Genomic DNA, 27,788 nt, shown 5'->3' with positions numbered 1-27,788 from the left:
AGAAAAACATTTTCATAATGTATTTTTAATTTTATTTTTAGTATATGACCACCAATCTGATAATTCTACCAATGAGGTTTATAGGTCAAGTAAGTAACTGTTTATTATTCAGAAAAAATAGGAATATATTATACATAACATAAAATATTAAAAAGAATGTCAGATGAATTTTCTTTATATTTCTTTTGAAAAAGTAAAACCCATGAAAAACTGAAAAAAGACAGCGAAAGAAAAGTTTGTTATTTCGTTAGTCGTTACATAGGTGTTTTTGTTTGGGTACGCTGTTATTTATGAACGTTAAAATTAGGAATCACATTCCGTGTGGGGTCCCACTTATCCGGACACCCAATCCTTGCTGTAATAGATTCATTCATCGTTGAAGTTTTCTCCTTTCCTCCTTTTTTGTCCTTTCTTCCTCTTCACAGGGTATGTATGTACCTTAATTTGCAGAGAGATTTTTGATTCTCATACAAAGGTGTTTGGAATGTGAAATATTTCAGTTTTGTCCTCTTTCTCGTGCTTTTTGTCCCTTCTGATCCTTGTATTTGTCCTTTTTGAATCATGCTATCTGGGTTTGATGTTCTTTTGAATTATGCTATCTGGGTTCTTCTCATTGTACATTTTGTATCTTTCATTTTTTTTTGTTGTTAGTTTTTCCATGAAATAGGTGTTCACAATTGGTGCTTTTGAACTTTTGATGGCTTTTTGAATGATGTTTTTTTTTTTGGCTTCTTCCTCGTTGGATCATTCCATCATACATTAATGAATCGGATGAAAGTCATTGCCTTTTCTTTCTAGAAAGTGGTGTTTTTTTTTTATATTAGTTTCGGTTTCTAGTCCTTTTCATTAATGGGGTTTGAATGACATTTATGGAATACATTAGTTATACATTTGCTTTCAGCATTTATGATCTCTCCATTTTGAGGTTCTATTCAATTTTCCATGACTCTTCCCTTTTACAACTCCATGCAATGAATTCTGTTTTCTATCACGATTCCCTCTGAATTCAACATGCTTTAAATTGAAACACAAGGAATCTAATTGCTTCTGCCACAACTTTTATTCATCTATTACTCTCATTTTATGTTATTTGACTTTCCTGACTGAAGCTTGTTATTCATTTTATGCTATTTGACTTTTTATTAATTTTTTTTTCGTTAATCAAGATTAAAGGAACTCCAAATGGGGAGGAAAGGGGGTTGGTTTTCTGCAGTGAAGAGAGTTTTTGTTTCTGATTCCAAAAAGGAACAGGTTTGTGAATAACATGTGTTACATTAGTCCTGACATGAATAGAAGAAAATTACCTTGAAATCAAATAAGATTCTCATGCAAAACAATTTGTTTTTGTTCATATAAAACAGAAACACCATCATCATCATCATCATCATAAGTCAAAGTTAGGATGTTTTGGGACTCATCACTATGAGGATCTAGAAGGAGCACCAATTGCCGTTGTTCCTTCACTTCCACCAAGAAAAGATCCCAAACCAATAAGTGAGGCAGAGAATAATGAACAGAGCAGGCAAGCCTTTTCTTTGGTTTTGGCTACTGCTGTGGCCGCCGGGGCTGCTGTTGCTGCAGAGGTTGCTTGTCTCACAAACACGCCTCGTTCCAATGGAAAAGCGAATCAAGAAATGGCAGCTATCAAGATTCAAACAGCTTACCGTGGATATTTGGTATGAACTTTTATGAATCCTACTTATTTGGAACAATGCTACACAAATGAAATAACTAATAACATGGAAGGTTCATGTCAATACCAAAATCAATTAGGTCCTAATAAAATTAAAGTGTATAAGTTGATTTTAATTTATAGGAGAAATTCAATTTATTTTCTTCTCCAGAATTTTATCCAACTAAGTTCTTAGTTTCTTTTATTATTGGGAGAATTTGTATCTGTGCTGCAACAACTTTGTGTGTAATAGTTCCATGTTATGGGGGGTTTCAGGCAAGAAGATCCTTGCGTGGCTTGAGAGGTTTGTCGAGGTTGAAAACATTGGTGCAAGGGCAATCTGTTCAACGGCAAGCAGCTACTACCTTGCAATGCATGCAAACTCTTTCACGGTTGCAGTCTCAGGTTCGTGCAAGGAAGGTCAGAATGTCTGAGGAGAATCAGGCTCTTCATAGGCAACTGCAGCAGAAACGTGAAAAGGAATTTGACAAGTCGCAAGCTAATGTAAGCACTTTATGAGTATTCGTATGTTATGTTGAAATGCATGTTATAGGAAAAATGAGTTATGCAAATACTATTCTGATGCGTATTTGCCTCTTAGAATGTGGCATGTATAGCAATGCAGTTCTGTTTTATTGCTTGTGAATGTGTGTTTCCCCTTGTATATATGATGTTCTCTGAGTTAATTTATGACAAATTGTTAATTGTTTCCCATTTATTGTTCATCACCCCCTTCAAAACATGAAAATATAAACATTAACATGTTGACGTTCTCCTGGCTTTAAATTTTGTTCTAAAGTGGCAAATAGTTTTGCAGCAGATTGGAGAGAAGTGGGATGATAGCTTGAAATCAAAGGAGCAAGTTGAAGCCAAATTGTTGAACAGACAAGTAGCAGCTATGAGAAGAGAAAAGGCTTTGGTCTATGCATCAACACATCAGGTAAGAAGAGACTGCCTTTATTTTGGATTTTAGTGGAACAAAAGAAACAAGTTTTGGATTCAGTTACATTTTCAAGCCTTTTGTATATCTAAGCTCATGTACAAAGGAGTCCATTTTTTTTATTTTCCTACACAAGTCAATTGGTTCATAGTTGTTGACCTTCCTACCCCCATCCTTTTGATAAAGAAATGGTTTGCCAACATGTGCTTGCTGTTTTGATTTTTCAGCAATGGACAATTATCAAATTTTCTGAAGCTTAGATATCACTGTCAGGCCAACATTATACATTGTTCCCACCCTTGATATGGATAGCATAAGTAGAAATAAACTCAAGGACTTACCAAGTCATCAATGTAGAATCTTGTTGAAAATGAAAACTAGAAAATAGGCTGAAAATGCATGTGTAGAATAGTAAAATATAGATGATGTCCTATGATGGATAACTAATTACTTGATTTCCAACAGCAAACGTGGAGGAACTCTTCAAAATCTGCTACAAATGCAGCATTTATGGATCCAAACAATCCCCACTGGGGCTGGAATTGGCTAGAGCGATGGATGGCTGCAAGGCCATGGGAGGGTCAAAACACTACATACCACATTGGCCATGCATCTGCCAAAAGTGTTGCAAGCCAAACCATGTCAGTTGGTGAAATCACAAAATTGTATTCTCTCCGTGATCAGAATAATGATATCAAAATTTCCCCAGCAAGCCAAAAACCAACCTGCCCTCCCAGCCACAATTCTCCTTCAACAACAGCCTCAAAGGTCCCATTAGCCAATGGAGCAAAGGCAAAGGTACTATCAAGTCCAAGGGGTGGTTCATGGGGTAGTGATGGTGACTCAAAAAACATGTTCAGCAAAACCTCAGAAAACAGCCGCAGGCACAGCATTGGAGTGTCTCAAGTGAGAGATGATGAGAGCAATTCAAGCTCATCACCGTCCACAAAGGTTGCAACAAAGGCAAAGTCATCATCATCCAAAGTGAGAAGTGCATTGGTTGGCGAACATAGTAATGGAACACCTGAAAAAGCAGCTTCTGCTCTCATAAAGAAGAGGCTTTCTTTCCCTGCTTCTCCAGCCGGTACAAGAAGGTATGCTGTTTCAACTAGACCGGGAAATGTGGCTTCCAACAAGAGTGTTGCTAATGCTACCATCCCTGAGGAGAAAGTGAGAATGAGAAATGGAGGGAGCAGGTAGGGATGCATCATGCTCATGCGTGCCATTGGTGTACTTAGAATAGAAATATGAATGAAGATGAATCAAATAAAAGATGGTATCATCTTTTTATAGTTGTCTCTATCAACTTTTCTTCACAAGCCATACTGTTGGTGCCATGGGGGAGGAAATGGAATAAAATTTGGCTGATCAAGTAATCATTTTATTCCTACAGTTGTCTTCATAATCAATGTAGGCAACTTCTTCTTTTACTTCTTAACTGGTTATAGTAGTGCTATTTGTGATGTTATAACAAGATTGGTTTTGGGGGTGATACTAGTTTGATGACAATATATATTCTTTATGTAATTACTCATTAATTATTCTGTTTGTAAAGTATTTATCAATTATTCAAGGTAAATTGCTTTCTTGTACACGGTTCTGGCCATGACTATGTTAGATCTATTCTCTTTGTTATGTTTTTGAGAAACATCGATCGATTTGGAAAACTAGATAATGAATATGATTAATATGCCACAGTTCTAGATAAAGACACAATCTACCGTCCCTGGCGTGCATCTTATAAGAAAATTTAAATTTGAGCATGTGAGTTTGGATGATAAAATTGTTAGTATAACTATTACTCATAATTTTAGTTTGATAAATTTCAATTTGGTTAAAATTTGAATTGATCAAGAATAATAACTTTTATGTTGGAAAAAAATAATGAATAGTATATACATTAATGTGATCACTTTTTTTTCTTTTTCTAAACCACTTTGATCCAATCACTAATCACAAACTATCAATATTTTTTGGATTTTTTTTATTCTACAAACTTGAAGACTTCTTGGATACATATCCGGACATATAGAAGGCATATCGGTATTTGACACAGATATGACACTGGTATGTTTCCAATTTTTAAGTATCGAGGCTTCATAGCATTTAACCGTTATGTTGATATATTTATTTTTATATTAATAAAAATAAAGAAGTTTGGGAGAAAATTCTCATACATTTCAGCAGGAAGTTTTTTAGATAATTTTTCTAAATAATTTATAAATTAATCATTATCAAGTAAATTTGACAAGTATTTAAAATTTTAAATAATTAGATTAAATATTATCAATTTGATTTGAAAATGGATTAATTATTATTAATCTGTTTTGAAATTTTGAACTATTAAATTAAACAGTATGATAAATTCTAAACAATATGATAAATTTTCAAAATTGGACTTTATTCTGAAAATGTTTTTAACTAAAACATTCTGTAAATTTTAAACAAACATGTGTTTAATCCTATTTTTAGTTTTTACCGAAAATAAAAACAAAAAATAGTCACAACAAACGCCACGTTAGGCTTTCTATTAAGCCAATGATTGCACAAAAACTAGCAACACCAGAACGGATGTACTTACTGAACTCGTGACGTAAGGTACTAAACTGTCTGGAAATTATGAACTCAACATGACCTAAATTGTTCAATGTGGAGCAATTATGATCCTCTGACCAAATTTTATATTCAATAAAACCTAATCTAGCAACCAACCCCAATTACATTTATATTTTCAAGTATATTTAACTTACCTCATTAAAAACTACATCAAAAAAACTTACCTCATTAAGAAAGACTCTGCTATAAACCAATTAAACAGGTAAAGCCCTATAGAACTGCCTTATCATTCAGAAATCCTGATGGATTCTTTATGTGTTCTAAGCTATAATTCGTTGACCTAACAAAGACAACCTCCCAAAACACTTGTTCATACCATTCCCATAAAGATAACCTAACAGCTCTAGAATCAATCGACGCAGCCTCCACTATTCTTGAAGGGTAAAAAACTACATTAGACTTGTAAACTCACAGCCTAACGCTCTAAAAAATGTTCAAATTATTAGTTTTCCATAATAAAGCAAAAAAGGATCACTCTGCTTATTACCAGTAAACTTTATCATGTCCAAGTTAGTCTCCTACCAAACCCAATGCTCAAAAAACTAGTTGCGGGTCAAATAAAATGTCAGTTGAACGGTCAAGGACATGTAACTGTTCAAAATAAATAACAGAAATTAAAGAGTGGCAGAGGGAACACACACACATACAAGCAGACTGAAAAATAAATAGCAGAACAGAGTACAGACATATTATATGTGTGAATATAGAAATTAACAGAAATAGTGGACTAACCGGTTTTCTGTCTTTTTGAGAAATCAACTGGTGGACAGGTGTTCTTTACAGGCAGTGCTTTTGTCTCCAAAGGTACAACAGTTTCTGAAACAGCAATTATCAACAACAACACAACCACACCAGATACATACAAGGTAATCCATTGATATAGAAGTTTATGAATATTTTCAACCATTTAGTACCTGACTAGGTATTGTGTCAGTAAAAGTGTCCAGCAATGTAAGAGAAATAAGAAATGTTAGTTTAAGAGATCCTGTTCATCTTTCCAACGGAAAAATTCTTAAAATCAAGCATTTTCAATTTCCTTTTGGGTGGAGAACATTTTTAATCTTAGAAAAGGAGTTGCTTGTTTGATAAACAAAGTTATATAAAAATAGATAATTAAAAAAAAAAAGATTACCATTATGCTAAGATCTCACACCAGCTAAGTATATGGTCAAACTACTCCCTATAATAATGACTTGGCAATTTGACCCCCACTCCCTGAATCAGATTTTGAGATGAATTAAACTTAGTCTGTTCTCAATTTTAATAAGGTCAATATAAACTTCGGTGACCATAACAATGAGAATACCTTATTCCACATAATATGGAGACTGTTCGAAGTTTGAACAAGAATACTCAAGACAAAGATGGATCACAAGGAGGGTTGGTTATGACATTTTAGGGGTTCTAGGCAAAATAATACAATAAGGGTTCTTATATTTTTTTATAATTATATTATTTGTATGAAATATTCATTGATTTTACTAAAAAAATTTACTAAAACATTTAGTTGACCTCTTTTAATAAGATTATTTTTTCAGTTATATTTTCTCCATATATAAAACTTGTATTTAAGATTTTATCTAAAGAGATCATACCTAATTCAAATTATATAAAAGTATTTAAAAATATTAACATATTTTTCATGAAAAATAGATATTTAATTCATAAAAATATACATTTAATTACATTAAGCATAATTTAACAAATCTCAACAGGTAAAAAAATCATCACAAGTTCATTTTAATTTTTTTTACCATATAACTATAAAAAAAAATAAAAAAATTGGGTCCTTTTAATCATGAATCTTGGACGGTGGCACCCTTAAATTATACCCCGGGCTGGGCATGATTACAAGGTTTTTAAGTCACATCCATCCCACACATACACACAAACACCAATAAGGAGGCCTCCAATTTTTGAACTCATGTATGTATCAAACATGGTAACAAGTGCACCATCAGAATCCACCGGCATTTTAAAAAACATTATACACTCATCGAATATAATATCCCTTTAAAGGAAAATAAATTAGCAAAAGAAAGAAAATTTTGCATTGGGCATACCCTCACATTATTGTCACGTCATATCTAAGCCTTTTGTCACATCGTTAATCATTTAAAAAAATTTATTTATTTTTATTTTGGGCAATCCTACTTCAACTTTATAAGCATATTAAGTTACAAGTGTTGGATCAAGGGGTTAAAAACACACATTGCGAAATAAAATAATATATTTTGCATTTAAATTATATTATAAATAGATGATATATTAAAAAAAATATACCTATTAATAAGTTCTTTGAAGCTATCAAATTTTTGATCAAATTAAAATCATTATTTATAGTATCCTTTTATAAATTATATTATTTCTTGTTACATTTTATTGCTAACCATTTAACAATTAAAATTGAAATAATAATTGACCAAGTCAAACTTGTATCTAGCTGCATTTTCAACCCAAATTTCAAATATAAAATCATATGTGTTTGTTTCTCTTCTTTCACCAAATCTTTCATATTATTTATATTTTCAGTGCTAGCAAAAATATAATAATATTTCACCTTTTTTAAATCAATTAATCATTTGATCATATTAAATTCTCTAATTTAATTAATCATCAAATATTAAAATAATTTCTTTAACAGAGATTAGAACACTCGTTTGTGTGTAATCCCGTAAGTTTAATATTGAGCTGATAATATATTAATCAAATTATTATACTAATCAAGGTAGGCGTCTAGTAACACTCCTTAACGTCCGGATAGCATGAAGTAACATTTTACTTTCAAGAACCATTAGAAGAATAGTGTAATAATTTCTTTCATCTTTACAGCTTTAGGTTAACTCTAGAGTATGGTATTAATGTCAAACCATTTTGAGTTAAGTCAATGAATTAAGAAACTCATTTTTTCTTTCATTTAATTTTCTTGGCCACGATATAATTTTATTCACAGGACTTAAACTCATTACCAAGAGTTGATGGATTCCTTCTTCATTAATTATTAATTCTACAGGTATTTAATCATATCCAATATCCATTCAACAAGTGTTCTAAAGCATTAGATGTCCGGAATCAAAATACAACAAATAACCTGTTAGTTACTATGACAGTCAAAGAAAGCTATTATACCTCTTTTTGAAAATTTTTTATTGACAATTTATGATAAATTTTAACCATTAGAAAATTTCAATTTAGTTAGTTCAATGATCACATCAACATGTGACTCATCTATATATATGCAAATTAATAAATAAAATCTATTAATATTTATCCAATAAATACTATCACATATATATTAATCTATCTGGATTATTGATATCCTATTTATAATAATCCTATAATCAATAACGGTTTAGATTAAAATTGGAACAAACTTGTTTCTCATTATCATAATCTCTATTATAATAACAAGTCTTTAATTTTAATCAAAAACATTATCAAATAGACTATTTAATCAAATAGTAAAATATGATAATAAAAATAAAAATAAAAATAATACTTTATTATTAAATTAGAATTAATTTCATGATAACTTGGATTGTAGGCATACAAATTTATTCCCGAGAACAAGAACTTCATATAAATTAAATATTACAGCCATAAAAATTAATGTTTTTTTTTTCTGTTTCAAAGCTAATATATTGTTGTTATCACTTAATTAATATTAATATAATTTATAAAGTAAATAATTTATATAACCATGAAAAGGGCCCAACAAATATAAATAAATATATGTATTTATATGTTATTTATATACTGATATATAAACATAGATTAAATATATACATATGCATTTATATGTAGTTTTTAAACACATTATGGATTTATTTAAAAATAAATAAATAAATAAATTTTCTTCTGAGACTTCTCTCATCCATCTCCTTCTATTGTTACTTTTTTTCTTCCAAGACCATCCCACCTAACAATTAACTAGTACTTAAACGTGAAAATAAAGATATATAATTTGGAATTGGTTAACACTACAATTCTTTAAACTGATAATATATGCTTATTAAATTCGAAAAATAAAAAAAATGAAACTTGGATTGAATTAAATTTTGATCGGAGGAATGAATGGGAATGATGATCAAGAAATATCGTGGGTGACAATGATAGGATGATGTGAACTATGATTAGAAAATGTCAGCGAGAGAGAGTGGTAGTCAAAGGATACCAACGGTGGTGTGATATGCATCCCTTCACTTAAAAAAAAAAAAAAACATATAAATATTTTGAATATGTATATTTTTTTCACCTATTTTTTTCCTTCTTTTATTATAATAATCATTAATTTTTATTTTTAATTAAATTAATTATTCCCTCTAACGTAGGTCCTAAATCTGTCACTGGATGGTAATACGTACCCAGACGATCCATTCGATTGGAGATGGCGGTTTTAGAACTTTGATATATCAGAGTGGTTAGAGGTCCTTATTATGACGTGCTTATATTAATCATTGTTGGGATATGTAAACGATAGTGTTTTTCAGAATATGAAAGTGACAATAATAATAGATGAAATATTGATTAATATTTTTTTGTTTTTCTATCTTTGGTAAATTGTTTTAGGAATGAAATTGGATATATCTTTAGCTTGGCTTTGGAATATGGATACTGGCAATCTGTTCCATCCAGCTGGTAGTGGGAATCAATGACTATTTTTTTAAAGATCCTAAAGTCTTCATGGCAGGCGTTATACCCATTTGTCATACCATATTGGCACTTAATATACCATTCCCGATTCTCCATATGACTCCTTGTATATTCATCTTGCTCTTGCAACTGTCATGTTGGAGCATGAATAACTTGGATTGAAGTCGTTTCTAGCTTCCAAAGCTAGAAAGTACAACTGAATTCCCTCTACAAATAATATTATTGATTTAAGTGAAATTAGGTTTTGATTACTTACAATATCTAAAAAGCATGATTATTTCTACGAGTTATTTATTTTAATTTTGAGAATCCTACAATGTGACATAAATTTAAGTATTTTATATAAAAATTTACTCCAATATTAAATTACTAAAGCAATAATGTATATTTATATAAGCAACAATACTTAATTTTGTAGATCTTCTGATACTTAAAAAATATACTTTTATTCAATAATTTTGGTTAAGCAACATTGTTAATTTATATAAGCAATAATACTTATATAAGTAATAGTGTGTCATTTGTTCAAGTGAAAAAAAAAAGTTAAGAAACGTTGCCTAGAGTTGAGCAAGATTTTATGTTTAAAACTTATAGATAAAAAAAAGTGATTAAAAAGAGAGACTCCAATAAAAAAAAGTGTAATTTTGGAAGATTTGTAATAATTAAATTAGTTGGAAAGAGAATGTCTATAAATAAAATATAAAAAATATCATTTATTTTAAAATACTTTTAAAAGAAAGGGGTGATTTTTTAAGAGTACAATTAGGGCAAGTTGAATTAGATTGACTTATTCATGATAAATAAATTTGACTCAACTCAATTCATTTTTTTTTATTGATTTAGGCTTTTTTTTTTTAAAAAAAAAAAGACTTAATTCGATCCATATTTACTCCTAAAATGAGTCACGAGGTATGAGGAAAGGCCCACTTAAGTTACGAACTTTATATGATTGTTGATTATTTGCTTTGCTCCAAATGGTTCAATCTTTTATCATTCGATTATATTAACAATATTCGGCTAAATGAATATTACTCATCCGCAACACATAAGTCATGAAAAAAATGATTGCCAATCATCTTCAGCCACAAAAAAAAAACTTTTCAGGAAAAAAAAAAACAGGTTTGGTTTGCTACAACTCAGTATTTGTATTATTTTAAGAGAATTCAGTATTTGTATTTTATAATTAGACAATTAGAAAAAAAATCCACCCGTATATGCAACCATCGAAACTCCCGTGGGTTTTAATGTGTGGTTAAGTGCAGAAGAGAAAAAGCCTCCAAAAAAAAATGTAATAGTCCAATCAAAACTGAAGTGTGTGATGACTATTGGCAAATACATAACCACTTGGCATGAACTTGGCCATTAAAAAACATTCTCAACTAAAAAAGTCTAATGTATAATATATATATTTGACAAGTCGATCGTCCATGCAACAAGTTGAGCTTTTAAATCACCATTTTGTGTATGTGTGTGTCTTTTGCTTAATTTGTTGTTTTGCACTTGTTCAGTCCCTGCCATTACAGTTCACGTTGCCATGAAAAAAAAAAGAGCTTGAGTTGAACCATCACTTATGCATTTCAGTTCAAGTGTCATTTGATTAAACTTTGTCTAATATTAACATCGTCAATAACAAGAAGGGTAACAAACTGCGAAGGATGCACATATTACTAGGTTGTGGGGGCAATTCTCCCACAAGATTTTTTTTTATTTGTATACGTATAATAAAAAATATTTATGTTCCCATAAAATAATAGGCATTGCCTCCCTGAATTTTAAAAATATAAGAAATAAATAAAAAAATAACTTTATATTATTTTTATTATATTATTCTCTTAATTTTTTTTATAGTATTGATAACAAAAGATTCATAAAATATTTTTAAAGTAAGAAAATGCGTGCAAGATAATTATAATTTGTAAAAATTAAATATTTTAAATTTTCTTTTTTTGTCATGTAAAATTATATATTTTGTAAAAATTTGTGATATATATATTTTTTAAAATATTATCAGGATCGATCTAAAGATAAATCAATTAAAACTTAGACTTTTAAGTTCATCACTAAAAAAGATCTATTAATTTTTATAAAACAAAAAAGACACCATATATTAATAAAAATATCTAATATATAACTCTCTCATTTAAAAACAAAAAATTCTTTAAATTTGCTTTAAATCTCTCCCTTACCGCTGGATTAATACATTAAAAAAAATTTGTAGATCCACAGCTGTTAACAAACCCTACCTTGATGTGTTCCCAATCCTCACTCCTACATGTTCTTACGTCAGCTATTATCCATTCAGCATTCGTTATCCAAAACAATAAAAACCTTCTTTGAAATTTTCATCCCAGGTGTTAGTAGAGTAGAGTAATACATTCTTTTTTATTTTTGGTAAAAAAAGAGAGAGAAATATTTAATATTTAATTAGGTAGATAGACATTCCATTTCTATTCTTATTCTTGTTGTTATTAGCCATATAATAATATTTTTATTATTATTTTAACTACATAATTTAATATTTTCCAACATCACTTGTTATTGCACATAAATAACAAAAAATATCAATCATACATTTAAAATAATACATAATATTAAATGATTGAAATTTATTAAAAATAAATAAATTTAAAAGAGTGTCTTAAAAATGTTAATATCAAATATATCTAAATGTTTCTTGTCATTAAACGAAGATGTGCACCTAAATAATGCATTTTTTTTTTAATTTTCTTCCGTTTAATGGTTTTAATTTTTCTGATAAAAGCATAAAAAAGTAAATAAGCCTTCACAGTTTCTGTTCTATGATTCTCATTCTGCTTGTACTTGATGTTCTTCTTCTTCTTGCACTGCCATCCATATTGGTTCATAACGCAAACTCTGTCCAAAACCACCGCTTGATGCACTTTGTCTCTTCTCAATCTTATCCAAATTCTTCCCTTCAATTCTCTTCACTCTTTTTCTGCGCCGAAAGGGGTCTAATCTGAACCATAATGTGCAATCTTCATCGGTTACGTGTCCGTAAAATTGGATTATTTTCCATCCATGAGTTCAATTGGGCTATCCGTTCCAATCCTGTTTTCGTAACAGTTTGATATATTCTCTGTTGATTTTTTTTCTTCTTTTGGGCACTTTCACGTTTTCTTTCTGATAAGGGGGTAGAAAAAAGGCTGCGACTTTTTCAAAGGGTTGATTAGAAATGGTGTCAGGGAGCGACCCGGTTGAGTCTTTTTTCAATTCCGTTCAGGTTGTGAAGGATTCGCTGTCGCCACTTGAAGTGGGTATTCGCAAGGCGGCGAAGGATCTTGAGCATTGTTTGGCAGGGTCAAAGAACAAGGTCAATGGTGTTTGTTTGATTGCCCCAGTGAGGGAAAGTGGTGAATTTCAGATCTGTAATGTGAAGAAGAAGAAAGGGTTGTCAATGAAGGTTCCTTTGAAGGCTTTATGGGGCATGTTTTCACAGAATGGTACTGGTAATGGTGGTAGTAGTAATAGAGCTCAAGTGGGTAAGGAAGATGGACCCTCTTGCACCAATTGCTTGCAGTTTGCTGTGACTTGGTCTTTGTTGGTTAATGGGTTCCTTCAGTCTCTGCCACTTCCTTTCAAATCTGGGAAGAAGAAGTGTCAGAAAGTGTGTGATGAAGACAAGCTGTGTTCTTGCACGAAGCCTACTGTTTCATCATGTGAAGTGAAGCAAAATGAATCCAAGGGGGGTCAGTTTGGTAGAGCAGTTAGGGAGAAGGGTGTGAGGAGGAAGGATGGGAAAAATGTTTCACTTGAGTGCCTTATAGGTTTTATCTTTGATCAGCTATCTCAGACTCTTCAGAGTCTGGATTATGGGGTGCATGAAAACAATGATGACCTTGACAATGGGAAAACTAGTCTGCCCCAACCTTCTTTTTCTCATTTTGGTCATGTGAATGCACTCGCAGGTTTCTTGGAGGAGCACAAAGTATATGTGAATAGCTTCTTGGGGAATTTGAGGTTTGCAAAGGTGGGTGGTGTGCCATCAAGTGTGCCTGGAGAAGAAAGCCCTTCAACAAACGGAGAGGGAGATATTAGTAGTAACAATGGTAATAATGGTAATGGTAATAATGAAAACAAGGATGAAAACGGAGGAAATTCGCCGCAGAAGGTTGCCAACAACATATTCAGTATTCCTCTCTCTAACGTGGAGCGTCTAAAGTCTACACTTTCCACAGTTTCATTGACAGAATTGATTGAACTGCTACCGCAGCTGGGGAGAACATCCAAAGACCATCCTGATAAGAAGAAACTAATCTCAGTACAAGATTTCTTTAGATATACAGAGACTGAAGGTATGACATCTTATATAGGATAGGAAAAACAATTTTAAATTTGCTTGCATGAAATACAAGCAAACTCGATCTTCTTAATAACTTAAATTATTGATTGTTAAAACACGGAGTCCTCTGGATTATGGTGTACTTTTATTATATAAAAATGTGAATTCATTTTTTAGCATATACCTGTACATAGGAATAGGAAATAAATGTAGATATGCATGACATGGAAGTATCTATGAATATATCAATTCAATTTGCCTTTAAGGGAGGAATCTGCCTTAGCAAATATATGAGTATAGGTTAGGCACATTTTTAAGTGGTAAATGATATTGGCAATTAGCTTATAGTTTCCGTTCCAGGAGGTATGATAGGGGATGTAATATTATTGAGGGGTATAATAGAATTTGAGTAAACAGTAATGTAGGTTTGTTTAATTAATCTGCTTATGGTTCTCAAAAGCAGGGCTTTGATTCCCTGAGAACAATTTGTTTTAAAGTTCAATTTTGGAAATGTGAAGGAGTGAAGAATAATTAGGCTGCTTGAGGACTGATAGGAATGTAAAATGTGAATGTTAGTAGTTTCCCAGTTTTATCAGGGTTAAGGAAGGTAGGAGATGAAATAGCTTCTTCTGGATCTCTTTGCGGCTAAATATCACTAGTATTTCTTCTATGTTGAGATGCACAAAATCATAACATTTTCTATTAATCTTCAGGTGTATGGAGCTAAGTTCCCTGGCTTATGTTACATCAGTAAACTACTCCATAGTTTAAATGTATTTGTTGGTCTTGATGGTTCCAAACCTATGTAACCTTTTACCCTAGTTCTTGATGTTTTCAATGAGTTTTTTCCCTGTCTTAGCAGAGCATAGCAAACATTTAAAGTCCAAAAAAAAATTAGAACAAAGGAAACAAACAAAATTAGGGTCTGTAGATTGCTGTTTTTGAAAACAGTTTTTTTTTTTTAAAATCTATTTGATAAGGTTTGCTTTGGTTCCAAGAGTTAAACTTTTAAACAAAAACAAGTCAAGTATGTTTTCAAAGATGTTTTTTTGTTTTCATGTTTATGCTTTAACCAACCTTGAGACCTTCACCTCTTCACTTAGGCTAGTCACTGCCAACCCATACACTACCTTCCCCGCAGACACAGCTGTACCAATTGCCGGCCAAAATTCTCATTGGATGAGATCCTTCCAGACCCAATGCAATGAGGCCTGATCCAAAACGGGCTTCTTCCAAGTTCCATCCCCTTGTTCTGAAAAAAATCCAGTTCTAAACCCTCTTACCCTCTTCATCTTGAGGAACCATTCCCCATCATTTGGCAGCAAGCATTTCGTACTAGTGGAACATTTCATCTCCCCACAAATCTCAATCTTTGTGATTACTTCTTCGGGCCTGATATCCCAACTGGTATGGGATTCTCCCAGCTTCCAAATCTGTCATCAAGGGGCTCTCAACCACTCCAATTACTGAGGAAAGGTTGGCTTCGAATTTGTCACAGTTTTCAGTGTGAAAAGCAAAACAACAAAAAAAAAAAAACACTGGCTTTGAATCCGTTGACAAGACAAGCAATATTGTGAATGCCAATGGAGAAGGTGGCCATGTTTTAAAAACTGTTTTCCAAATTTTATCATAAACAATTTTTTCCCTCTTTTCCACTCTTAAAAACAGTTTTTAAAATTATTTTTTTACAAAAAAAGTTTTATAAAACAAAATTCTAAGACCACATAATTTTTTTTCTGGATTATGTTTGGCTGTCATGGCAATAAATCCCTGCATGATCAAAATTGTAATTAGTAATCATGTATGACTATACAATCAAACAATATATTTCATGTGATAAATAACTTCTATTACAAATGAATACAGGCTCTAGATCCTATGCAGTAGTGATCTTTTAGCCTTTCTGTGCCTTGATCTGGTACCTACCTACATGTAAGATATGTTTAAGCTAATCTGTTTTTTACATCTTTGCTTAAGTTTTTAGTTAAGATTTCCTGTTTATTTGTTACGTATTGTTAGAAAAGAACCTAGGCATTGAAAAATAGAACTCGAACAGAGAACTTGAAATCTACTTTGTTATTACTATTCAATTAATCTATATTGTTACAGTGAGATCCTCTATATATAGAGCCTAGAAGAAGGTAATGGTAATCACAAACAGTTAGAAACAGATAGTACTAGGGGCTGACTTGGCACTATCAACAGTTGGTTAACAGTAGACAAGATAGGCTAGCTCCAACATCAGTTACTAAACTATATAGGGACTGACTACTGTACTTACATTTTAAGTCATCTTTGTGGTATTTGCTGGAATGACAAATTTCACTGTCACTTTCATTATCATACAGGGAGGAGGTTCTTTGAGGAGTTGGATAGAGATGGGGATGGCCAAGTAACTCTGGAAGATCTAGAAGTTGCAATGAGAAAAAGAAAGCTGCCACGAAGATATGCTAAAGAATTTATGAGCCGTGCTAGAAGTCACTTATTTTCCAGGTCTTTTGGTTGGAAGCAGTTCTTATCATTAATGGAACAGAAGGAGCCAACAATTCTTCGTGCATATACTTCTCTATGTCTAAGCAAGTCTGGGACACTGAAGAAGAGTGAAATATTGGAATCACTAAAGAATGCAGGACTCCCTGCAAATGAAGACAATGCTGTTGCTATGATGCGATTTCTGAAAGCAGACACAGAAGAATCTATTTCATATGGACATTTCCGCAATTTCATGCTTCTGCTTCCCTCTGATCGTCTTCAAGAAGATCCCAGGTAAGATAAATATGAGCAATTGATTTTTTGTGTATTTATTTCCCCTTGTATGCATTGGATATAATGTCCATCACTAATCCTTTTTAAATATATATTTTGTTTTAAAATAAAAATATAGAGAAAAGAGGGAAAGTACACAAGTGGGAGGATGAAATATCCTTCAAAATGGAAATTTAAAAAAAAGGGGAACATTAGGCTGCCACGGGCAAAATAAACCATGGGGAAGCCATAAACTAATTCCTATCTCACAAAGAGTCTTTGAGATGTGCGCATTCTATTCCAACCAAAACTGTAAATTGCCACAAAGTTTTGGTCTCCTTGCTTTAGCATAACCTTTATATCAAGACCTGTAAACAAGATTAAATTATGTAGAAGTGTTGCAGTTGGTATTTTAATTTCCTCAATGATTCTACTTCCACCAGCAGTTAATGATTAAGATTCATCTTCTATATTATTGACTATTTTTATTATGGTTATACTTTCAGGAGTATCTGGTTTGAAGCTGCGACAGTAGTTGCTGTTCCACCAGCTGTTGAAATTCCTGCTGGAAGTGTGCTGAGATCTGCATTGGCAGGTGGCCTTTCTTGTGCCCTGTCATGTGCATTACTGCATCCAGTTGATACAATTAAGGTATGTTCTTGAACTTTCATGAACTTATTGATTTCTCTGGTGATTCATGTCTTTGTTTGTGTAATGCATATAATTCCATATTCCTCTCTTAGCCGTTTGATTTTTTTGGTTTCTTTTAGAGGCCTCATCATTGTCTTATACTCTTATTTGGTATATTAGACTCGAGTACAAGCATCAACAATGTCCTTCCCTGAAATAATTTCTAAGCTGCCAGAGATTGGAAGGCGGGGTTTATACAGGGGCTCTATCCCTGCAATTCTTGGACAGTTTTCAAGGTTGTTCATTTGATCTTTTATTATTTTTTTTTTCATTTCTTCCCTCTCATATTCCTTTATCTTGAAACAAATAAGCAGAAAAGTATTTGGTGTTTTAAGCTTCTCTAGTACCTTCCCTTAGCAATCATATAATAGTTATTTTCCTTTCAAGCTCATGCTACCTTTGATAATGCAGCCATGGCTTGCGAACTGGGATATTTGAAGCAAGTAAATTGGTGTTGATAAATATTGCTCCTACACTGCCAGAACTCCAGGTAATTTGTAAAGCCTATTTGCTGTTATTTATAGTCTGGAGTCTGGACTACTCCTGAGTCCTGATTATGTTTTCCTTGTTTGTTGCTGGGAATGCATATTGTGAATTGCCACATTTCCCTAGCATTTAGTTAATTATACCTAAGTCCTTATTTTGTCCTATAAGATCAGGTTTTCAGATTTTGTGCATTATATAATTTAGTATTAGTTAAAGCTGTTAGAAAAGTGGTTGAGAACATAGCTAAACTCTGTGGTAAGTGAATATTTTACTTAAGCTAAATTTTTTAGCTCCTTGTCTTTATTAAGAAAGGGTTGTTCTATAATGTCTTCCCTCACAGGGACATGTTAAGTACTTAAGATGATTTAAAATGAAAGGTAATAAATGATTCTTAACCTGAGGGCACAGGTTAATGACACCCTTATTAGAATGAAGCAAATACTTTAAATTGAGATTATTCATACCTAATAGATCAATATTTTTCAAATTCTATTTTATAGTTTTTAATACTTAAAGGTTTGTTCAATTTGATTGACCTTTAAAAGTGGATTTTTACATTAGAGGATTGGTAATAAGTTCTTTATGTTGTTTGATAGTGTCTACTTTGTTCAGTTTGTTGTTACTTTTTAAAATCCAGAAGTTTCACGTATGAGTAAATGTAGGTACAATCTGTGGCATCATTCTGTAGCACATTTTTGGGAACAGCTGTACGGATCCCCTGCGAAGTGTTGAAGCAGAGGTTACAGGCGGGTCTTTTTGACAACGTGGGCGAGGCTTTTGTTGCGACTTGGGAGCAGGATGGTCTTAGGGGTTTCTTTCGTGGAACCGGAGCTACCTTGTGCCGCGAGGTTCCATTTTATGTTGCTGGCATGGGGCTTTATGCTGAATCTAAAAAGGTGTGTAATTTCCATGATCCAGTGTGCTTGATCTTGTGTTTGTCAATGGAATTTACATTTTTTATTTATGCATTGTAACTATAATATCTGAGACTTTGGTGGTTGGTTTTTAGCCGAATTGAATAACATCTAAGTGTGTGACCCATGTAACCGATCACACCTAGTGGTATAAGGCTTTGTTGTTGTTGTATTATAAAATTATTTGAAACTTTGTGTGGTAAAAGGAATGTTCACATTCACCAAAATAAAAATTAACTTTGAGTTAGCAGGATCATATAGGAATTTTGAGTTTTGACAGTATCATGGCTGCAGTTTTAATGCAACAAATTAGCAGCAGTAAATTTTAAGATTGTTTTAATATGAAATGAGTTGTAATAAATCTAGCTAACTTTAGGCCATGGGATATTGCTCTTTAAAATTATGTGACAAATGCTTTCTGAAATCTGAATTGATACTCTGATGTATGTGATATACACAACAACTAACAGGGAATAACTCACTCGTAAATTGTATGTACACCTTGGCATAGTATGTTTGCTTGGCTACCAGTGAGTCTCCTTTAATGCCACACTGAAATGGTTAATTGTCATGGCATTTGATTTTAGGTTGCCGAACGACTACTAGAGCGGGAACTCGGTCCCTTGGAAACAATTGCTGTTGGAGCTTTATCTGGTGGCTTGGCGGCTGTTGTTACAACGCCGTTCGATGTCATGAAAACTAGAATGATGACTGCACAGGGCCGATCTGTGTCGATGACTTTGATAGCCTTCTCTATACTAAAACATGAGGGACCCCTTGGCTTGTTCAAAGGAGCAGTACCCAGGTTCTTTTGGATTGCTCCTCTAGGTGCTATGAACTTTGCAGGCTATGAGTTGGCAAAGAAGGCCATGAATAAAAATGAGGAGGGCAAGGCAGGCCGTTCAGAGTAATATCTCTAGTTACCTGGGATTTTGTGTCACACAGCAACCAAATGTTTGGTAGAATTTTTGAGTTTGTTGCAGTAATCATTGGAATAAGGCCATTGATACTGCTCCGAAAATACACATTTTGTTTCCTTTCTTCATTTAATACTTCTATGAGATTGCCCTTTGTAGCAGCAGAATTAAAAAATATATTCATCATATATTTGCAAACTAAAGGTTCAATTTATTTCTTTATCTATTGTACAGATTTTAAATTTTTAATCCTTTGTATCTTTCCGCTATCATTTTTTTGGTTTCTTGGTTCATTTTGTCATCCCTTTTTTTAGTTAATTTAGCAATTTTAAGTTTATTTGATTATAGCACTCAGTGTATTTTACAATCATTTATTGGAATATAATTCTTGCGGTCGAGACTTAAAATTGGAATATAATTTTTGCATACCCTAAGTTCAGATGGCTGCATGAGATTTTTGTTATTTTATTTTAGGTTAAAGGTAGTACGTTTACTTTCTTGAATATTATATTAATACTTATTCTCAACTTTATTAAATTTTTAAAATTGGTTACTGTAAAATATGTTTTTTCTTACCAATAATTAGTTTTCAAATGAAAATATGTTTTATGTTTTTTTATTAAAATCCTAAATATTTGATAGATATATAAATATATATTATAATACAATTGTATATTATATTAATACTTATTCTTAACTTTATTAAAATTTTCAAATTGGTTATATAAAATATATTTTATAAAAAATAATAATTGATAGTACTAATTTTATAAATATGTAGTTAATTTAAAATAATTCATAACATTTTATTTTAATTAATAACTAAGGTATATATATTAAGAAAAAATTATGTATATAAAAAGTATAATTAATTTATGCATAAGTTAAAATTAGCTTTTAGAGAAGTTGATGTTAAAGAGCTTTTTTAAATTAACTTATGCGTTAATTTTAACTTATGAAAAAAATTATTTTTTTTTTCTATTATAAAGGCTTTTGGAAAGATTTAGCCAAACAGTCTCCAAATGTTGCAATCTATCATCTAGAATTATTATTGAGCAAACATATTAGTTCAAAACATGTATTTCTTCCGTTCCTATTTATAAGATATAATTTTAAAAAAATTATCTATTTTTAAAATATTTCATTTCAATTGTCTTATATATTAATTATTTTTTTATGAAAATATCCTAAATTGTCTCTTTCTCTCTTCTATGGAGATTGAGGAAGATGGATAATTTTCAATAAAATTAATGATAAATTTGAAAAAATATTATAATTATAGACAAATTTAATATTAATAACTAAATTAATCAATTTTCTTAATAAGCATAAATTAGTCAACTTTAAATTAGTATTAGGTTTCCCCCCACTCCCACCCATTAAAAGTCACTTTAAAGTTAAAACTAAATAAGAATTTAAAACATATATTAGAAACTATTTGGCAGTGTTAACTCCTTTTAAACTAAATAATTCCTTTCTTTATTTTCACATAGATGATTTTTAGATGAGAGGGAAAGGAAGGCTAAGGTATGCATATGGACCTTATTTTTCTGTTAGACTTATTTTTAAATGCTACTTTTCTCTTATCGGAGAAAATACCCTAACTTCTAAGGTTTTTTTAAATGAGACTCACCTTTTTAAACAAACATTCACCTCCTTTATTTGTTTAACCAAGAGACACTTCCTGCCAGATAATGAATGTTACTCTCTTAATGGACATAAGACTTCTTTAACAACTCCATATCTCATAATTTTTAAGAAGGTAAAAACAATTGTTTTTTTCTTTTTACAAAATAGTCGCATTCATATTTGAACCTATGACTTCATTCATATTTCTCAAATCTCCCACTGAGTCAACTCTAGTGGTTGAAAAAAAATTGTAGGTTGTACATGCAAAACTACACACTTATTTTTGTTAGGCATTATTAGTGAATGCTTGTAGATTCTAAATGTCCTAGGTGTGGCACTTTTCAAGAATCAGTCACCCACGTCCTTCTAGCCTGTAAAGAAGTTAAAAGATGGTGGTTTGATTGACTACTGGAGTTCAAGATTGATATAAGGGATGATTCAGACTTCGTGGAATGGTTCGGGAATGTGTTGCATATTGGAGATGAGGTTGCTACAAAGGTATATGAACTGTTGTATCCTATATGACAAGCGCGTAATCTTCTGATTTTTTATAACAACGACACACATCTGAACCAACTTTTGTATAATGCAAACTCCTTACAGTCCCATCACATGGAGTCCACCTCCAATGGGGGTTATAAAGGCCAATTTTGATGCCTCTTCGGTGAGGAGAGGTACCGCTAAGAGCAAGGACTTGATCATTAGAAGTCACCTTGGGGGGGTTATATTCGGTGAAACGTGAACCTGTCACATGTTCTTAAAGATACGATTAAACAAACAGAAATCAATTTTTTTCATTACGGGGCAGACATATAATTTATTAAGACAAACGCAAAACAGCAGTTTCGCTGACGATCAGTCGACCACAACCGCACTTTTGTGGTTAAGTCTTAAGTGATTAACTACAGTACCACAAAAAATTTCGACACTGTAATATATAAGATCCTTTGAACTGAAAAAGAGAACCGAGTTACAAAGAAATCAATGTAGTTATTATTAAACCAGCCAGAACAACATCAACCTGACATTTTGCTAATTGAAAAATCAATAACCCCAGTTATCATTCCTGATCTCATCATCAAACTTCTTCCTCAGCTCAGGATGCTTTTCAAAGTACTCATCTGCCGTCATGGTACTAAGCTTTTTCTGTGCAAAAAAAAAAAAATGACAGTATGTGAGTTTTTTTAAATTGTATAAAACTGAAAAATCTATGAGATGATTTTTAATACCTTCAACTCTTGTACTTCAGCAATTTCCTTTTCCAAGCGCTCAGACTCCTTCAGAGATTTCTCCTCTGCTTCTTTAAGCTCAATCAACTGCGGTCAGACAACACAAATATATAGCAAAATTAAATATAATGTATTTGAATATAAGATTTTTCTTATAGCGTAGGAGAATTTAAACAAAATAAGAACTAAAGATTTGGCCAAGTTCTTACAAGGGCATCAAATTTAGGCTTATATTGAGGAGTTACTGTATCAACAAACTTGGGGATCTCAATGCCTGCAAAAATGCATCACACACACATTAAATGTTGAACTAATAGTAGGCAAAACAGTAAAAACAGTACATATTGGTTGTACAACACACACTGACACACATATGGGGGCATATCAAGTTAATCTTTGACTCCCTAATGCCTACAAATGTACAGACACACACACACACACCATATGCACATGGAGAATTCAGTAACATTTTCAATAAAAAAATTCTTCTACCCAATAGAAATTCAGATGCAGGAAACATTCCACATTAGCTAATGGCATGGTTATCAAACTCTAGTTTTAAATCGTAAAATCGATTTTACGAGTCTGCACACCCCCAACAAGTTGAATTGCACACAGAATCGTTTTCTGGCAGACTCGAAGTAAACTCGGTGGAATCGGACCAAACTCTATAGAATGGTACGATTTTACGATTTTGTGTTTTTTAATATTTGTTTTTGTTTAGTTTGACCTCTAGACTTTGGTTAAGTTATGAACTTCAATTTTTTTCATGTTATTTATAGGTTCATACAAAGAGGAGAAACCACTGGCATCAAAAGAAGATGAATGACTTAGTTTATGTGATGTACAACTTGAAGCTGAAAAGTAGACAAATAAGAAAAAATGTTGCTCTTTCATTTGAAGATATGGAATCTGATGATGAGTGGATAACAGAAGAGGGAAATGATATTTTTGATGAAGACAATGTCTAAGTTGAGCAACCTATAGGTGAAAGTGGTAGTGGAAACAATATTGACTTGGTTGGAGGAAGTTTAAGTGATCCAACTTTGGATGCATTTGATATTTGACAATTTGATTTTGAAAGACAATGTTGAAGATCACTTCTCAACCGAGGAAGAGCTTGAAGATGATGGTGATGATGATGATGGTGGTGGTGGTGGTGGTGGTGATATTGGAGATGATTTAATTAGAGGATTGATGGACATTTGAACTATTTCTATGTTTTTTAAATGCTTTTATTTTAAGAACTTATGTTTTGTATTGTATGAATTTATGTTTGATTGGGTGTGGACTATGTTAGTTTATTGAATTATTGTAAAAGTTTGTTATTTTGATTTATTTTAGGGTTGAAATATTGAGTTATGATTTTATATATAGGAATATTATATTTTTTATATTGAGTAAACTCTTACGAGTCTATGAGTCGAGTTTACGAAACCTCTACGAGTTTACGTAGAATCACAAGTTTGACAACCTTGGCTAATGGTAAAAGGAAACTACAGTGGGAGGCTGATGTAGTATTTTATTTTGTAGCTACAATAATTAGAAATATCTCTGCGAGCTTTATATCAAATATCAAACTACATCCATTTTCCAAATTTCAGTCCCTAGTATATAGGTATTTTCTAAATATGAAAGCAGCAGCAAAATATTTTCTTAGCTGTGTACCCGATTTTTTTTCTTATGCTTTTCCTTATACAAATTGGGAAATAAACAAATAACCAAAAAAAGTTACAAATCTCCATATTAAATTTTCTACACTACATTCCATGTATAATTTGAATATAGTGTTTTAAAATGCATTAGACAGTATATTACAACATAAGGAAATCGATCAACAAGAGAAGCAACAAAAGAATGCTATGGAAATATCAATTTTGGAGGATGACTTGTCAACCTCCTTTTTGTATTTTTCCTAAATGCTATTCTATCTAATATTCTTTGAGAAATTTTGTACGTATATCAAGTTTATACAATCTTTAATTACAACTAAGAATGAAAACAAAAAAGAGAGAGAGATGGAATAAGATGAATGAGGAAAAATGAGAGGTAAAAAAGTGTGTAAAAATAATATAACTCATTCCTTTCTATGAAAAGAATATGGTACCAATGAGAGCAAGAAATAGACCCAGATGAGTTCTTTAATATCTTTATACACCTTTCCTATTACCTCAACAACAACAAAACCTTATCCCACTAGGACCTTTCCTACTACCACAATTTTATTTAATAGAAAAAAGTTTGAAGGAAAAAAAAACATCTTTAATATTAAAAATGATGATGCACTGACTTGCAAATCAAACCAAAGTGTACAACAAACAGCATGTTTGCCAACCCACGATGGAAACTGATGTTCAAACATTCCAAAGCATGAAATGAAGAAGTAAAAATGCTTCATTGGGGTTGAACGCAGAACTAAGTTCGTTTGAACTAATAATTAATAACCAGAAAAGTAAGTGCATGACAAGAACTAAAATTTACAAACCTTTAGTTCAACCATGTCATCGCCACTAAGAATTAGCCAAGCACACTACCCGGTACTGGAATCATCAAGAAATCTAAAATATATACCATATTAAGAGCATTGACCACAGAGTTTAGAAACATACTCTCATAATGCTCCTTGTACATATCCACCAAACGAGTGCCAATTCCTTTTCTATAGTAATCCCAATCAATGGGCTCAGGTTCCTGCAGAATGTGAAAAACGAATAATAACAATAACTTTTTTTCTCCAAAAAAATAAAAATAAAATCAACAACAAGAAGCATCTAAGTAATTTATCACATGATCACTTCGAATCGCAAATCCCTCTCATTCACAACATGACGCAGAGGCGTTTGACCAAAAGTGATCCGAAAATCAGTTCTAAGACTATTCATAAGAAGAGACACTAAGCGCGTGTTTAGATCAGCTTATTGCGTTGAAAACAGCTTATAATCAAAACCAACAGCGGAATAAAACGGAAAATGGTGTAAATCAGCCCTAAAATCGAATCGATCTGACATCTATGAACAACAGAGAGGGAAATTCGCATCGTAAATCAAATTTATAAGAAAGAGAGAGAGAGAGAGATCGGTGGAGAGGAAAAAAGGTACCTGGCTAAACTTGGTTTGGAGTTGGGAGTTAACCTCGTCGAAAGCGCGACGGAGATTGGAGAACTCCCTGCGAGCCTCATCGGAGACCAGAAGCTTCGCCATTCCATCCCAATCGATGTTCCTTCCCACCTTGAATGCTACATCGCTAACTTTCTTCACCGTTCCGCTCATTTTCACAGCGATTTTGCTCTTCTTCTCCCAAACGCGATTCTGATTCCTCTGCTGCGCTCCCTTTCACACCATCCTCCTATCATTCACTGCCTTGCTTCCTCTTCTGGGCCGGGTCTATAGGGCTGGCCAATTCTAAAATCCAAATAAACTTAGGCCCCTACCATTGACACCCTGTTTATTATTTAAACCCCCAGCTAAAGACAAAAACACTCTTTTGGTATTTAGTTCCAAAAAAATGCTCCAGATGAAAACACGTTTCTGTTTATTATGTATACACAATGAAAATTTGTATTAATTTTTCTAAAAAAATTTTAAGACAGTGTATACTTGTTTTTTCTTGTGCTTTTGTTTTTAAAATATCAAACTTGTATATGTATAATTAATTATACAATGGCAATTTATTTAATTTGTGTTAATTTTTGTTTGTAAAAAAATTAACATGACAAAAAATTTATTTTTTTGGAAAAAAATTAACACAAAAAAAATAATTTTATGTTAAATATGAGGAATTCAAACCTTCAAACACAATGAAAACAAATTTTTGTTGTATATATTGAATTCACACCCCTACTAAAAGATGAAAACTCAAGTTTTCATAAAAAAAAAAAACCAAAAAGTTGAGAGGTATCCATAGTCATTGGGGGGTGATTATGTGAATAGTATTGCCCCCATAAACTTATGGAAACTTAGTGGGTCATCAAAGGCCCAAACCAATGACAAAGTAATCATAGGCATTAAAAAGAGAATGTGCTTTTAGCCGACGTTCTAGTTGTGTCAGAATTTGCTTTGCTTTCTAAAGCAAGCATGTGCGTCGTGGTGTCTTTTAGTTGTACATTGTTGTATTGCTGCATTGGGCCTAGATGTGGGCTTGGTGGCTTTCCTCTGGGAGTTGCTAGGTGCACCCAGCAATATTGCTGGTGCACCCAGCAATTTTAGTGAATGGCCATTTTGCCCTTTAAGTTAAAAATTTAAAAACGCGCTCCTCTTCTCGGAAGACCACTGCTACTTCTTTTCTTCTTCCATTCCTGTTGATCCTCCAAGCTTTCGTCTTCTTCCGGACACCGCGAGCCAAGCTTTCGTCTTCTTCTGGACACCACGAGCCAAGCTTCTTCTTCTTCTCCGTCTTCTCCGCGAACAGCCTTCGAGGTTAGTCTCCCTAACTCTCCATTGCTTTTACTATCCAGTATTGATTCAGCAGTGGAACCTTAGGATAGTAACCTTAGGGTAGTAACCTTAGGGTAGAAGACGAGAGGGGAGAAGATTAGAGTATGCCGGAAAAAATGGGGAAATGGCCGACGACGGAGTCTTCCGGAAGACCCGTTAGGGGTTCTTCCGGAAGTTCCGGAAGAACCTTTTTCGGAAAGTTTCCGGAAGAAGTGTTCTTCCGGAAGTAACCAAACGTCTTCCGGAAGAACACTTCTTCCGGAAGACTTCCGGAAAACGTCTTCCGGGAACTTTCCGGAAGAAGTGGTTCTTCCGGAAGAATTCCGGAAGACGCGCACTTCCGGAAGAACTTCCAAAGTTCCGGAAGACCTTTCCGGAAGAACCCCTTCTTCCGGAATGTTTCCGGAAGAACCACTTCTTCCGGAAGTGGTTTTTTTGTTTTTTTTTGTGTTTTTTTTTTTAAATTTTTTTTAAACAGAAATTGTTTTTGTTTTTTTTTAAATGAATTATTTTATTTATTTTGGTTATTTTGTTTTTTAGATTTTATGAAAAATGAAGTTTGGG

General features: G+C 32.5%; 3 protein-coding genes across 6 annotated transcripts; 2 read left to right on the top strand and 1 right to left on the bottom strand.

Annotated features, from left to right (window-relative positions):
* The first annotated feature begins 315 nt into the window (after nt 1-315).
* LOC114403612 (protein IQ-DOMAIN 1-like) lies at nt 316-4,204 on the top strand. 4 transcript variants are annotated; one of them, XM_028366656.1, is made up of 6 exons: nt 316-426; nt 1,167-1,251; nt 1,362-1,676; nt 1,949-2,176; nt 2,490-2,612; nt 3,078-4,204. In XM_028366656.1, exons 2-6 carry the CDS (start codon nt 1,183-1,185, stop codon nt 3,810-3,812), a joined length of 1,470 nt encoding a protein of 489 aa, XP_028222457.1. In that variant the 5' UTR covers nt 316-426; nt 1,167-1,182; the 3' UTR covers nt 3,813-4,204. The 4 variants fall into 4 exon arrangements, with proteins under 4 accessions (XP_028222457.1, XP_028222458.1, XP_028222459.1 ...); XM_028366657.1 differs by lacking the exon at nt 316-426 and adding an exon at nt 457-475; XM_028366658.1 differs by lacking the exon at nt 316-426 and adding an exon at nt 477-499.
* Nucleotides 4,205-12,646: 8,442 nt separating this feature from the next.
* On the top strand, nt 12,647-20,182 carry LOC114403005 (mitochondrial substrate carrier family protein C-like). The gene is made up of 7 exons (XM_028365712.1): nt 12,647-14,194; nt 16,530-16,947; nt 17,433-17,577; nt 17,737-17,852; nt 18,028-18,106; nt 18,765-18,998; nt 19,604-20,182. The coding sequence occupies exons 1-7, from the start codon at nt 13,075-13,077 to the stop codon at nt 19,925-19,927; spliced, it is 2,436 nt and encodes an 811-aa protein (XP_028221513.1). The 5' UTR covers nt 12,647-13,074; the 3' UTR covers nt 19,928-20,182.
* A 2,149-nt stretch (nt 20,183-22,331) lies between these two features.
* On the bottom strand, nt 22,332-26,146 carry LOC114403369 (ATP synthase subunit d, mitochondrial). The gene is made up of 5 exons (XM_028366291.1): nt 25,890-26,146; nt 25,401-25,482; nt 23,001-23,065; nt 22,792-22,878; nt 22,332-22,708 (listed from the first exon to the last, which is right to left on the bottom strand). The coding sequence occupies exons 1-5, from the start codon at nt 26,058-26,060 to the stop codon at nt 22,607-22,609; spliced, it is 507 nt and encodes a 168-aa protein (XP_028222092.1). The 5' UTR covers nt 26,061-26,146; the 3' UTR covers nt 22,332-22,606.
* Nucleotides 26,147-27,788: the final 1,642 nt, after the last annotated feature.

The sequence above is a fragment of the Glycine soja genome, chromosome 20 (genome assembly GCF_004193775.1).
Source record: "Glycine soja cultivar W05 chromosome 20, ASM419377v2, whole genome shotgun sequence".
Taxonomy (NCBI): Eukaryota; Viridiplantae; Streptophyta; class Magnoliopsida; order Fabales; family Fabaceae; genus Glycine; species Glycine soja.
The sequence above is the reverse complement of the archived record's forward strand: the minus strand, read 5'-3'. Positions and strand labels throughout refer to the sequence as shown.

Bases quoted from the DNA above. Each gene is read 5' to 3' on its own strand.
- LOC114403369 (XM_028366291.1), bottom strand. From the start codon at position 26,060: ATGAGCGGAACGGTGAAGAAAGTTAGCGATGTAGCATTCAAGGTGGGA. The intron at 22,879-23,000 runs GTAAGAACTTGG...GTCTGACCGCAG, and splicing joins AGCCTAAATTTGATGCCCTT to TTGATTGAGCTTAAAGAAGC. The intron at 22,709-22,791 runs GTATTAAAAATC...TTTTTTGCACAG, and splicing joins CTGAAGTACAAGAGTTGAAG to AAAAAGCTTAGTACCATGAC.
- LOC114403005 (XM_028365712.1), top strand. From the start codon at position 13,075: ATGGTGTCAGGGAGCGACCCGGTTGAGTCTTTTTTCAATTCCGTTCAG. The intron at 14,195-16,529 runs GTATGACATCTT...ATTATCATACAG, and splicing joins TAGATATACAGAGACTGAAG to GGAGGAGGTTCTTTGAGGAG. The intron at 18,999-19,603 runs GTGTGTAATTTC...ATTTGATTTTAG, and splicing joins TTTATGCTGAATCTAAAAAG to GTTGCCGAACGACTACTAGA.
- LOC114403612 (XM_028366656.1), top strand. From the start codon at position 1,183: ATGGGGAGGAAAGGGGGTTGGTTTTCTGCAGTGAAGAGAGTTTTTGTT. The intron at 2,177-2,489 runs GTAAGCACTTTA...ATAGTTTTGCAG, and splicing joins TTGACAAGTCGCAAGCTAAT to CAGATTGGAGAGAAGTGGGA. The intron at 2,613-3,077 runs GTAAGAAGAGAC...GATTTCCAACAG, and splicing joins TCTATGCATCAACACATCAG to CAAACGTGGAGGAACTCTTC.